Consider the following 13342-nt stretch of genomic DNA (forward strand, 5'->3'; position numbering starts at 1 on the left):
AGTAATTTTCAGCATCAGAAACACTTCCTGTATCTATATATTGCTTTACAATGGTATGTAGCCCCGCCCCTCCCAGCGATGTTTAGCCTAGGCTAATTAGCTACATGGAAAACTCCCCCTGAGAACATTTTAGGAGAGCAGGCATATTTTGTATAGGCTTTGGAAATCTTAGTAGCCAAACATTCCGCTGAGATCACCTGACAGGACTAAAGATGTCACCACCTGTGGCAAATTTTAAAATGTAAAGAAGAAAGATTTTACAGTGGGCAAACACTGACTAAATAATTTATAAATGAATATTGTAAGAAAAATAAGCAATTTTATTAATTACGTTATTTTCAGTGCAGTTCCTCTTTAAATTTAATGACACATATTCTTTAAAATTGACATCTCACTTGGGTTAAAGTACATTAGTATGCACCACGTTGTTATTAGCATTGGTGATCACATTCGGAACAACCGAATACTCTCGAACACCACACTTCAGAACCGAACAAGTGGACAGGGTCAGAGAGGAGAAAAGCGCTATAGAAATGTTATTGTTGTTAGTTTACCTCAAATAAATATATAAAAAGGAAAAAACCATAGTGTGATACTGTCTATAACTGCCAAGGACACCACGTGCTCTTCACTTCATAGCTTTGTAATTGACACCATCACTATGCACATGAGTATCTCAGTCCTTTGCCCTCAAAAAAATGTTGGTAATCAGGCACCCAGCTGGTCAAATGAGCGTCCAATGTGAGTAGTAGTCGATCAGGTACTACATCGAATTTAACTATTGGTAGTCTGGGTACCGGAGTTTTACATTAGGGTTAAGCACTTTGGGGGGGGGGGGGGAGGCGGTAAGGATAGGCATTTGGTAGGGGGAGGTTAAGGTTAGAAACCTCCGGGGGGGTTAGGGCTAGGCATTAGATGGAGGGGGTTAAGGTTAGGCACTTAAAGAAAACCTGAACTGAACATTAAAAGTCAAGATAAACATACACAAGTCATACTTATCTCCTGTGTAGTCTACTCCTCAATCTATTTTTCCTCTCCTGCATCCTGTTTGTCCACTGTGATCAATGGAATTCTCCGACCTCCATTTTGAAAATGGCTATTACCCCATAACAGCTTTCTGGTCAGCACACAGTTAAACTGTAACATCGCCCACTTGAGCCATAGGGAAACATGGACACATCAGTTGTCCTCTCAGCTGTAACTGACAGCTGCTGATATATAACTGACAGCAACTGATATATTTCAATTCTGACAAAATGTTGTCAGAACTGGAAGGGATCATTATAAGAAGAAAATGGTGAGCTTCTGAGAGGAACTGATGGCAAGGTAACTATGTAATGTTCATTTGAAGTTACCTCATGTGTTTATTTTAAATAATTTTACTCAGTATAGGTTCTCTTTAAACCCAAAGCAGTTCATTTTGGCGCAATGCTATGCTGCACGCCCCGCCTAATGGTAATTCGGGCTCTGGCAGCTGCCAGGCCCCGAAATACATGTCCCTCTGAGTTGCTACAACATGGAGGGGGAAGAGTATTTAACGCCACCGGGGAGTTTAGCAGCAGGGAGTGTGGTCATTCAGCTCTCCCTGCGCTGAACTGCCAGCGTGGTAATGACTTGCCCCTATTAAACCGGAGGGTTATGTTTAAAATAGGTGCCAGGTAGGCCGATATTTTACTATTAGCGGCTTATCCCAGCGCCCAACAGATACAGCACTGTGGTAATACGTACTCCTGCAGGGTGGCCTACTGACTGCTCCCCTAGTGGCTGCAGCCAAGTGCTTTGAGTCTGACAGGAGAAATAATAACGCTAGCATTATATCTAACGCCTGCTTTTCTCTTTAGGTTTGGTGTTTGGGCAATGAGAGTCGCTATCACATCAACAAGACTGTGGATGGGTCCACCCTGTCTGTAGTCGTCCCTTACTTAGTTCCTGGAATCAAGTACAGCGTGGAAGTGGCAGCCAGCACAGGGGCGGGGCCAGGGGTGAAAAGCGAGCCCCAGTCCATCCAGTTGGGTGAGTTATGGAGTTGTTTTGAGTGTAATTCTGTTATGTGCTATATGCTTAATACAGGCTTACTGAAAGTGCTCATTGTACAGCAGCGATGGATTCTCAGCTCACATCGTGCTCATATGCTGTATGTATTCTGTGCTGCTGAAGAAAGCAATGGTTTCATATGAGAAGAAGAATCTCTCGTAACATCAAAGAAAGGCTTGGGAAATCGTACTTTGATCAACCTCAATATTAGACACTATGCAGCTAAGTCCCCAGTATCTGGCACCGGTGGGATAGCCAGATGCAGAGTTACATGTGCTTGCCGGTTGCTTAAAGGACCTCTGTCGCGAAAATCGTAAAATCTAAAATATATGTAAACTTATACAATTAAGAAGTACGTTTCTTCCAGAGTAAAATGAGCCATAAATTACCTTTCTCCTGTGTTGCTGTCACTTACAGTAGGTAGTAGAAATCTGTCAGAACCGACAGGTTTTGGACTAGCCCATCTCCTCATGGGGGTTTTACAGGGGTTTCTTTTTTTTCAAAATGGACTTAGTGAATGGCATTTGCTTTGTCCAACTGCCAAAACAAGTGTACAATGAGCAGGGGGGCTGGCCAGCATCTTTGTATAAATCTTTTTCATGGACTGTCTTTAGAAGGAATAAAGGCCATGCTGAGAATCACCTATGGAGTGATGGACTAGTCCAAAACCTATCGGTAATGTCAGATTTCTACTACCTACTGTAAGTGACAGCAACATAGGAGAGAAGGAATTTATGGCTCATTTCACTCAGGAAGAAATGTACTTCTTATTTGTATGTGTTTTAAAGTTTAAGATTTTCACGACAGTTCCTTTTAAAGCAACTGGCTGAAAAAGCACAAACCTCCCCCCTCTAAATACTCACTGAGCCTCCAGCGACATCCTGTAGCTCCTAGAGGGCTCCTGGCCGCTTTGCGTTGCTGAAGGCTCGGTAAGTATATTATGCCAGGCAGCCTGCACATGCACAGAGAGGACGCACAGGCTTCTTATTTCGGGTAGTGATGCTGGTGAACAGCTCGCCGCGAACAGTTATGGGCAGCCTGGCCCTGTACTACTTCCAGGTCGCTATGTCCCTCAGTAATACTCATGCCCTGGCCCGGACGTGTACAATAGTATGCACTCCCTGGCCCGGCGATGCTCGTCCTTGATTGGGCGCTTGTGGCCGGACATGCTTCATCATGACGCACATGCGCAAAGCATGCCCACGCAATCAAGGACATGCACCGCCGGGCCAGGGCATGCGTTCTAATGAACACGTCTGGCACAGGGCATGCATACTACTGAGGGACATAACAACCCAGAAGTAGTACAGGACCAGGCTGCCCATAGCTATTCGCGGTGGGCTGTTCGCCTATGTAGGCAAGCTGTTCCCTTACATCACTAATTTCAGGTCACAGTGCGACTTTCAGCAGAGGCACAGGACCGAATGTAATTAAGAGCTGGACTGGGAGCAGGAGCACTTACCTAAGGGCCCAGTGATTGTCTTCTCATTACCAAATAGCCATGGGTATGCTTATATGCATACCCATGGCATCTGCTCAGGGCCCCTTTAACCACTTGAGGACTGCAGTGTTAAACCCCCCTAGTGACCAGGCCATTTTCTCCTAATTGGGCCACTGCAGCTTTAAGGCCTCGCTGCAGGGCCACACAACTCAGCACACAAGTGATTCCCCCCATTTCTCCCCACCAACAGAGCTTTCTGGTGGGGGGTCTGATTGCTCCCCCAATATTTTTTTTTTATATAAATCTTTTTTTCATAAAATATACTGTATGTGTATAATGTATTTTTTAATGAATTTACCCTCCCTCTGTCCCCCAGTCAGCCTATCACAGCGGATCGCTCCTGTGTCTCCCAGGGGGGACAGCCTTGTCACACGGCTGTCCTCAGTACAGCGCTGCTGTAGATCGCAGCGCTGTACAATGTTTATAGACGGCGGTTTCGCCGCCTAACAGTCTCTGAGCGGCAATCGCTGCTCGGAGACTGAATGCGGAGCAGAGCTCCGTCATTTATGCAGAGGTGCGTGGGCATCAGCACGATCTCCTGCAATCTCCACCCGCAGCCATTCACGACAATCGGCGTGGAGTGGTTTTGGGGCTGCCGCCGCGTTCAGGCCAATCGGCGTGGATCGGTCGGCTAGGACACTTGAAATGAGTAGATATACCTGCAGTGTACTGCATGCTTCACTGTAGGCATCACACCATACTTGTAACGTGCAATGCGACTTTTCACCACCATTACGATCTTATCGCAAAACACAATGTGCATGATGGCAAAATACCCTTAGGATAAATCTTCTTTCAATCAGAAATTAATTTATTGAGAGAAGGCAGGTTTGTTGTAAATGTAGTTGGCCATGAAAAAAACAAACAAAACAGTTTAATCTGGGACCTGTTGTTGTCCTGTCTAGTGTTATGTGGATGGGTATAGGCTCACTCTAATATTATTTCGGAGACACAGAAGATGTAACAAATGTCGTTTTTTTTAATTCTTAATCATTCTTGGCAGTAGCGTAGGCAGGGCTGGATTTACCATAAGGCACTGTAGGCACATGCCTACAGGCACCAGATGATGGAAAGGCGGTTCACTCCCCACCCCGAGCAACTCCCTCCCTCCTTCCCTATGCAGAGTCCTGATGAGAGTGTAAATGAGAGGCTCTCGGCATTCCACTAATGTGATCTCCCTTCTATCAGAGACACCTCTAGCTACTTAATACTGAGGTTTCTCTAGCTGCCTAATACTTGGGGGCACCTCCAGCTACTTAGTATTGAGGGTACTTCTGGCTACCTAATACTAAGTGGCAGCTGTAGCTAACTATTATTATTATTATTTATTTCTAAAGCGCCAACATGTTCCGTGGCGCTGTACAATGTAAGAAAACAAACAAGGGATACATAATGATATAGACAATGATATACATCAAATATGAACACTGGTACAAAATACAGAATTGGTGATTACAATAGCAAATTTAACATGACGACTTAAATGTATAACAGAGTGCGAGCAATTAAATTAATAACATTCCATGACACAAAAGGGTGAGAGCCCTGCCCTTGCGAGCTTACCTATGACTGGCAAGGGAAGTAAGTGAGAAGTGACAGCTGGGCCATCCAGCACACTTGTGAAGCAGTTTGGCTGGTGTTTGTAGGTTTATGAGGAAGACGTCTAGTGTGCCAGGACATCTGTGCCTATAGGCTCTTGTGAGGTCAATACAGGCCTGAGCGTAGGTAAGGATCTTCATTGGGCCCCCCAAGCACTCTATACATAACAATTCAAATGCAGGACCAAAACTTGCCAAGGACAACCACAGTGTCAGAGGTGCAAGAAGGGATGGGGGATAGTTTGGTAAAGGAAACCTGAAGCGAGAAGGATATGGAGGCTGCCATATTTATTTCCTTTTAAGCAATACCAGTTGCCTTGGTGTCCTGCTGATCCTGTGTCTCTATTACTTTTAGCCATAGACTTTGAACAAGCATGCAGCAGATCAGAGTCTCCGCCTCAGCTGACTCAGATTTTACTGGGTTAGCCACATGCTTGTTCCAGGGTTTTTGACTCAGACACTACTTATGCCAGAAGATCAACAGAGCTGCCAGGCAACTGGCATAGTTTACAAGGAAATAATTATGGCTGCCTCCATATCCCTCTCACCTAGGGTTTCCTTTAACGATTACTAGTATTCAAAGCATCTAAAGAAGTGATTATTACCAGCGCAGGACCAGTGAGGAGCTAATATTGCGGTTGAGGATGGGCCCCTCTGTCCCAAGGGCCCCAGTGCAGTCGCAACCTCTTCCTCCCCTATTGCTACTCCACTATTGGTGGAAATAATACAGGAATTCTCAGTGAAGAGCCAGAGCTAGTTTTGCTGGAAATGAGTAATTCTCTATTCTGCCACTAGAGGGCTGCTTTTCCTCATAAATAACAGCAGACTGACTGTTTATAGAAAACACAATAATGTACCTTATTTTCCAAACTTACAACAGCATAGATACATTGTATGACCTTGAAAAACAATGCAGCGCAGAAGCCTACATGTTTTTATCATCCTTTCTAGTACTGAACTCTGGGTAAAAAGAAAGAAAGAAGAAAGCTGTTGGTTATGTTTCCAAGGACCTACTATGCCCTAATTAAAACAAGTCAATATTTATCTAGCAGTTTATGTTGTTTTTATTTTTAATGATAAAGCGCTTGTGATTAACCCACTACACTTCAGGTTCCTTTAATGCAGCACCACTTGACATTAAATATACACTCGTCTAGCCCTGTAAATAAGTAGTTCGGAAGAGCTGGGAGAAGCTATGGCTATGGAGAGATTTCTGGTAAAGTAATTCACCAATCTTGTCATTTCTGAACATGACTGTTAAATCATCTTCTGCGTTCTGAGATGTAGCTTCCACCGCTTTTTTCTTTAAAGCCTATTTACCTGAATTCTTAACCCCTCCTCCCTCTCTTTTCCTTCTCCTACATAACACGATGTAGAACCAGGGACCGACTCTATCCCCTGATGCACGTTAGATCCCTTTACACTTTAGTGATGACAGTATACTAGGCCATCTGTCTGGGGAAGAGGCAGGAGGTATAGAAACTCTTTGTGTGTAATTCCTTTTCTTAGTAGCTAAGCATAGCAGGAGACTAAAGCTTGTATTTTACAGATAGGAAGTTTTAAATCAGGATTATTATCCTGATTTAAAACTTCCTGTCTGTAAAATACAAGCTATGGTTTATTGGCTAATTTAAAAGAAAAACAGTAAGCTTTCAGCTTGTAAGCCTTCTTTAGACTCTATTCCTGTTGACTGACAATGCTAGAGCATACTGTATAATCAGAAGGAGGTAGAAAGAATCTTATGCAAATATAAGTGTCATCAAGATACATTAATTACAAGTGATCTTGCAAGGATTGTGAGGTATTCATGGCAAATAGATAAGACTCTTGGTTTACTTAAAGCGGAATATAACCCTGCATTTCAACTTTGCTCTAAAACATTATTTACAGTATATTATATGCAACCAGCATTTTTTTTTTACTAGACCAGCATTGGAAGGGTTACACAGTGCTTTAAAGTTCCTGGAGATTTCTGCAGACGCATCCGAAGCTGACATAGATACATTTTGTTTACATAAATGTATCTAAGTGTTGAATGTGACTCATCTCTCTGACTGAGAAGGAGTTGGAGGACAGCCAAAGAGTGTGTAACATTTCTCAATAGATACATATAACTAAATAGAATGTAACAATCTGAACTTCTGCATATCTCTCCACGAACTTTAAACCTCTGTGTTTAACCCTTCCAATGCTGGTCTAGTAAAAAAAAATGCTTTTTGCATATAATATGCTGTAAATAATGTTTTAGAGCAAAGTTGAAATGCAGGGTTATATTCCGCTTTAAAGAGACTCTGAAGTCTCCAGAAAACGCAGTTTTTACGTTACAACGTTGTTAGGCATGAATGCCCCCTCTAGAACGCTGCATCCCCACAGCTGAAATCTAAGTTAATCCCGTTGAAATCCACAGGGGGGGAGATTTTGGCAGAGCTTCCGCATAGAGGCAGAGCTTTGTGCAGTAGCTCTGCCTCTCCTCCGTCAATCTGCGCAGATCGCTGCCTCTTCCCCGTCCCTCTCATCTTCCCCGCCCCTCTCAGTCTTCTTTCACTGAGAGGGGCGGGGGAGAGGTGGCGATCAGCACTGATTGACGCGCATGGAGGCACAGCAACAGCCCAAAGCTCTGCCTCCCCGGGCAGCAAAATCCACAACCAGAAAAGTCATGGATTTTTGCCCTGTGGTTTGGGGGGTGGGGGGTGGGATTTACTGAGATTTCAGCCACGGGGATGCAGCATTTCAGAGAGGGGCATTCATACCTAACAAGATTGTGAAATACAAACTGTGTTTTCTAGAGGCTTCAAAATCTCTTTAACACCTAAGTAGACTTAGAGTCGAGTTTTTTACAGACTCTGGGCCAGATTTATCAAGAGTGTTTGATACAAAATATTGGTAGGTTTTTAGAAATCCATGCAGAACTGTCTCAGGTATCTTAAAGCGGAATATAACCCTGCATTTCAACTTTGCTCTAAAACATTATTTACAGTATATTATATGCAACCAGCATTTTTTTTTTACTAGACCAGCATTGGAAGGGTTACACAGGGCTTTAAAGTTCCTGGAGATTTCTGCAGACGCATCGGAACTTGAAATAGATACATTTTGTTTACATAAATGTATCTAAGTGTGGCATGTGACTCATCTCTCTCACTGAGAAGGAGTTGGAGGACAGCCAAAGAGTGTGTAAAGTTTATCAATAGATACATCTAACTAAATAGAATGTATCTATCTGAACTTCTGCATATCTCTCCACGGAACTTGAAACCTCTGTGTTTAACCCTTCCAATGCTGGTCGAGTAAAAAAAAAATGCTTTTTGCATATAATATGCTGTAAATAATGTTTTAGAGCAAAGTTGAAATGCAGGGTTATATTCCACTTTAAGAAAGAAGTGCAGATTCCTTCTAAAACTGTTGTATAATAGGAGGAGCTAGGAAGGTCTCTCAGACAGTGCAGTGTGTGAGGGGAATTGCTGTTGCTGAGGTAACCAATACATCTGCTGTTTTGATAGCAGCAGGCTCTGAGGAGGAAATCAGCAGGTGGGAGGAGCACATCACAAATCATGTATAGTCTGCACTCTGAAATCATGTCTAGCCAGCAGTTCTACATCTGTAGAACTGCTATCAAGCACTTCTTAATCTGCGCCAGTTTAGGGATGGATTTGCATTTTCTTAACTGTAGTGCAGCTCTAGAAATTCATGCTAAACTGCCATTATTACCTAGGATTAAGAAGGTTCTTATTATCATGCAGAACTGTTTTCCCTGCTGTTTAGAACAGATTAAGAAGAAAAACTGTTGGTAATGCGTTGATAAATCTCCCCCACTATCTTGTTCACTGCAGCTGCTGGAGCCTGGAAACAGTTAACTGTATGATACTGAGCAGGAGGGGGGGGGGGGGGGGGGGTGGATCTCAGAGAGGCACAGTGATTCTTGGAGGGGGAGGAGGAAGGCAATTCCCCAATGTGCCCCAGTGTAGCGCTGCCCATTCCTATGTTTTTTTTACTTGTACCTCCTCAATGCTCACCTGCAGTTCCTCTAATTTTCCTAGGTGGCACCATTGCTTCATAGACAGCCAGTAAGGAAATTCTAAACACACGATTTGTTTTTCCTGAAATTCCACTGATTTAACTTTTTAAAAGCCGCTGGAATTAGGGAGAAAATTCAAGTTGTTTTAAAATTAGAAATCTGTTTCAGGTTTTCGCATGTTATCACCGTTTCAGCTGCGCACAGGCAAAGCTGGAGATATAGACTGGCGGTTTAAATTCATTAGTCACGGTGCATTTTATACGTATGGGCCCAGCTGGCGCATCACAAGAACCTTATTTGGTCGCCCTCGTAAAACCTGATCCAATCCAACTTAACCTTACACAAATATCTGTGAAATCGGTAAGCCCAGAGGATACAGAGGGAGTATTAGGCAGCAAAGCACAGGCCTGTTTTAATGAACTTTAAATCTCTCGAGTGTTCTTAGAATCGCAGACATAAAACTTTCCTCCAACCAATGACTGAAGCAAGTGATTATTTCAGCAGCGGAGCTGTGCTGAGGAGACACTTTATGGTTCAAGGCATGGATAGCTTTATTTAGACAAGAAAAAGCATCCTAGTAATCTTTTATTTGAACAAATATTGGGTTACGGTTTTATTCTGGGATATAAAATTGGAGTAAAGATTATTACTACATCTATTAAAGCAAACCTGAAACAAAAATAAACCTATGAGATAATGAACTGTATTTAGTACAGCTAAGAAATAGAACATTAGTAGCAAAGAAAATATTCTCATATTGTTTTCAAGGACAGGAAGATTTAAAAAAAACTTCAGTTGTTATCTATGCAAAAGAGCTTCTCTGAGCTCTTTGACCCACAGGGTTAAATGCATTCCTGTTTTCTGAAGCATTTAAACAAAAGAAAAAGTGATTTTTTTTTTTAAAGAAAAAGTGAGAGACAGCTTGTAATAAGGTTTTACTGCAGGAAAGTTCTAGGAGTCATTATTTCTGCTTGTTTTATAGCTTAAAACGACAACTGTGAAAAAATGATGCAGTGTTATTAAAAAAGCCATATAGCCAAAAATAAAAAAAACAACTCTCTATTCTTTGTTACTAATGTTCAATTCTTTATACGTAGTACACATTTCACACATTTCATTATAGCATACATTTTTCTTTTTCACTTCAGCTTTAAAGGAAACCTACAGATAAAATGTAAAGAAAAAAAAAGTGTTGAACCTCCATATGTGTGTGAAGGTAAAGTGAACCTCCAGACTAAAAATGTACTCAGCAGCACTGAAAAGGCTTGGGGCTTGATTCACAAAGCGGTGCTAAGTGTTAGCACGCCTGTGAAAACCCCCTTAGCACGTCTAAACGAGCTTTTCGCGCGCAAAATGTAATGCGCGCAAAACTTTATGCGTACAAAATTTTATGCGCGCACTGCACAGAGCGCAGGGCGCTCCGCGCGAAGTGCCCATTGAAGCCCATGGGACTTAGCGCGCATAGGACTTTGCGCGCACAAAACTTTGCGCGCGCAAAGTTACCGCGCGATCTGATTGAGAAATCCAGTGCTAACCTACTTAGCACCCTGGTTAGCACGTCTAAAGACTTTAGACGTGCTAAGTAGGTTAGCACCGCTTTGTGAATCAAGCCCTTGGTGTTTCTTTAACAGTTTCACAGCATCAAAACTTTTTGTTTTTCTTACCCAAGCCTCATTTTTAGCTGCACAGAAGCTAAGCTCCACCCCATCAAAGAAATCTGCCTGGGCATTTTTCCCCTGATGCTGTGCAAAGCATGATGGGATTGCTGATGTTGTTGTTCTCGTTGCCTAGCGCGCGCAGCTGGGAGGGGTGATCAGGACAAAGGACAGTTGGAACTGTGTCTCATGCTCCCTGTCACCTCCTCTCAACCAAAAAGGTGGCTGCCCCCATTAACATTTGCCTGTTCTTTTAAAACAGGGTGGGTAAGAGATTATATTACCTATCTATTTTAATTAACATAACTAATGTAAAAAAAAGTGCCCAGGTCCCAGAGGAGCCCCATTATAAGTACTGTATACGGGAGTAATACCTAATGTAGTAAACCCTGTTTTAATAGAACCTATGTTATAGTAAGCCTCTTTCTTGGCCCCTTAGGTATTGTGTATCTAGCTATAGTGGAAAGTGGGCGGGCACATGTCATGCTTTAGTCGGAAAACGCTTTTCTGTTTGGTTTGCCAAAAAGCATTTAGCATCGACTAAACGAGATGCCAGCAAAAGCCTGTGTGAACTTGCCCTAAATGTAACTGACTCAGCCTATGTGCTTATAAAGAACTACGGTCACTTCTGGGGATGAAATTCCATTTTGATTGTGTAAATCACAGGTATCAGACTCAAGGCCCCCGGGCCAAATGCGGCCCTCCGTGGATTTTATGTGGCCACCAAAAGCTTTAAATGTTCATCATTGTGCATCAGATAAGCATCATTGTAAGCAGTGAAAGAACAAAGAACCCAGCCTTCCCATCTGGAGGAGCACACCGGTGAAGGTGTTGCTGGTTGAAACATTGTCAGTTTGAGCAGGGGGTGCAGAGTAGCCCAGCGGAGCAGTGTTATATTTACCTCCTCCAGCGATGCATTGGATCTATTCCGCTCTCTTTCTGGCAGCTACATCCTCTGTGCTTCCATGCTTCCAGTTCCTGATCACGTGACATGCCTCAGGAGCCAGAGGTATGCAGCATAGAGCGGGTGGCTGTCAGGAAGATAAGAGGAGACCCAAAGCAGTGCTGGAGCAGGTAAATATTAAAGAGAAGTTGTAACCAAGAATTGAACTTCATCCCAATCAGTAGCTGACACCTCCTTTCTCATGAGAAATCTATTCCTTTTCACGAACGGATCATCAGGGTGCTCTGTATGGCTGATATTGTGGTGAAACCCCTCCCACAATGTGATGTCAGGATCATGATCCTGACAGTTTCCTGTCTGTGAACCACATTGCATTATGGGAAATAGCTGTTTACAGCGGTTTCCATCTGCCAAAACAGCAAGCAGCATCTCTTTCCAGTGACATCACCTGCCAGCAGTAAAAATGTCACCATGTGGTAAATGTCAGAATGTAAATCAGGGAGAGGGAACATTTTACAGTGGGAAAACACTGACTAAATCATTTATACATAATTAATGTAAAAATAAAAAATTTGTATTACATTATTTTCACTGGCGTTCCTCTTTAAACTGCTAATCTGCAGAAGGGGGAGGAGCGAGCCCCCCCATGGTCACTACGTTATGCCATTTAGTTTCAGACTGTGTCATAAAGGGTAAATCTTCCAGGACATCTGATGTAAAGAACCTATATGCATCTTTACTTACCTAGGGCTTCTTCACGCCCTAAAAGTCTGTGGGCCCCTCACTGCATCTCCGGTGTTCTACTGGACCCCGCTGTGATCGGGAGCGTCTGCGCATGCGACCACACTACGCTACTAGCAGCAGGATTGCGAGCGGTGAGCACATGCGCAGAAACCTCAGACAGGTTACTTGACTGACAGCAGGACCCAGGAGAAAGCCGGGGCTGCGGGAAGGGATGCTCAAACTTTTTGGCCCGCCACTTAAAGCAGATCCGAGATGAAAAACTAACTATAATGAGTAAGTTGTCTATATATCTAATCTAAAGTTTATATAGTTTACACCTGTGGTCGTGGTTTGTTTAGTTTATAGGGAATTAGAGTATTAAAACAAAAAAGTATTTGGCTTGAGGAATGCCCTATAAACAATAGGAAAGGAACACAATTATGCAATGAGTAAAAGTTCATCTCGGATCCACTTTCAAGTATGTTTTAGATTTTGGCCCCTTATGTGATTGAGTTTGGCAATGATCAAATCACCCCCAGTTTATTTGAATGTGTTTATTGCTGTGATAATAACCATTTTTTTCTTAACGGGTCTGAAGCCGTCCTGTGGATTTGAGCCTTAGCTAACTCTCATAAAAGCGAAGTCCACTCCGTGGATATCGTGTTTGATTCCCATTAACCGCTGTTGTTTACCTCTAATGCAAAGTTTGGCCACTCTTGCCAAGTGTTAAGTGGTTGTGGGCAGCCGTAATAAACTGTTCTCAGATTTACAAGCACTTAGTTTTATTGTGCAGGCTGCAGAGACCACGGGATTGCTGTGCCTGGTCAGTCAATCACAATCTGTTTAAATAAGCCGGACGCTTGATTCATTTGTCTTTAAATGCATTTGGTGAAGGTGCGAAAGAATGTGTGT

The 13342-nt window shown here is 42.9% G+C and overlaps 1 protein-coding gene across 9 annotated transcripts in view; it reads left to right on the top strand.

Moving 5' to 3' along the window:
- ROBO1 (roundabout guidance receptor 1) overlaps positions 1-13342 on the top strand; it is a 1398228-nt gene that overhangs the window by 1300810 nt on the left and 84076 nt on the right. For all 9 annotated transcript variants that reach the window (XM_068270495.1, XM_068270496.1, XM_068270499.1 and 6 more), the window contains one exon: positions 1842-2013. In XM_068270495.1, coding sequence (XP_068126596.1) covers positions 1842-2013 — 172 coding nt within the window. The remainder of the gene's footprint in view (positions 1-1841; positions 2014-13342) is intronic.

The sequence above is a fragment of the Hyperolius riggenbachi genome, chromosome 2 (genome assembly GCF_040937935.1).
Source record: "Hyperolius riggenbachi isolate aHypRig1 chromosome 2, aHypRig1.pri, whole genome shotgun sequence".
In the NCBI taxonomy this organism is placed as follows: Eukaryota; Metazoa; Chordata; class Amphibia; order Anura; family Hyperoliidae; genus Hyperolius; species Hyperolius riggenbachi.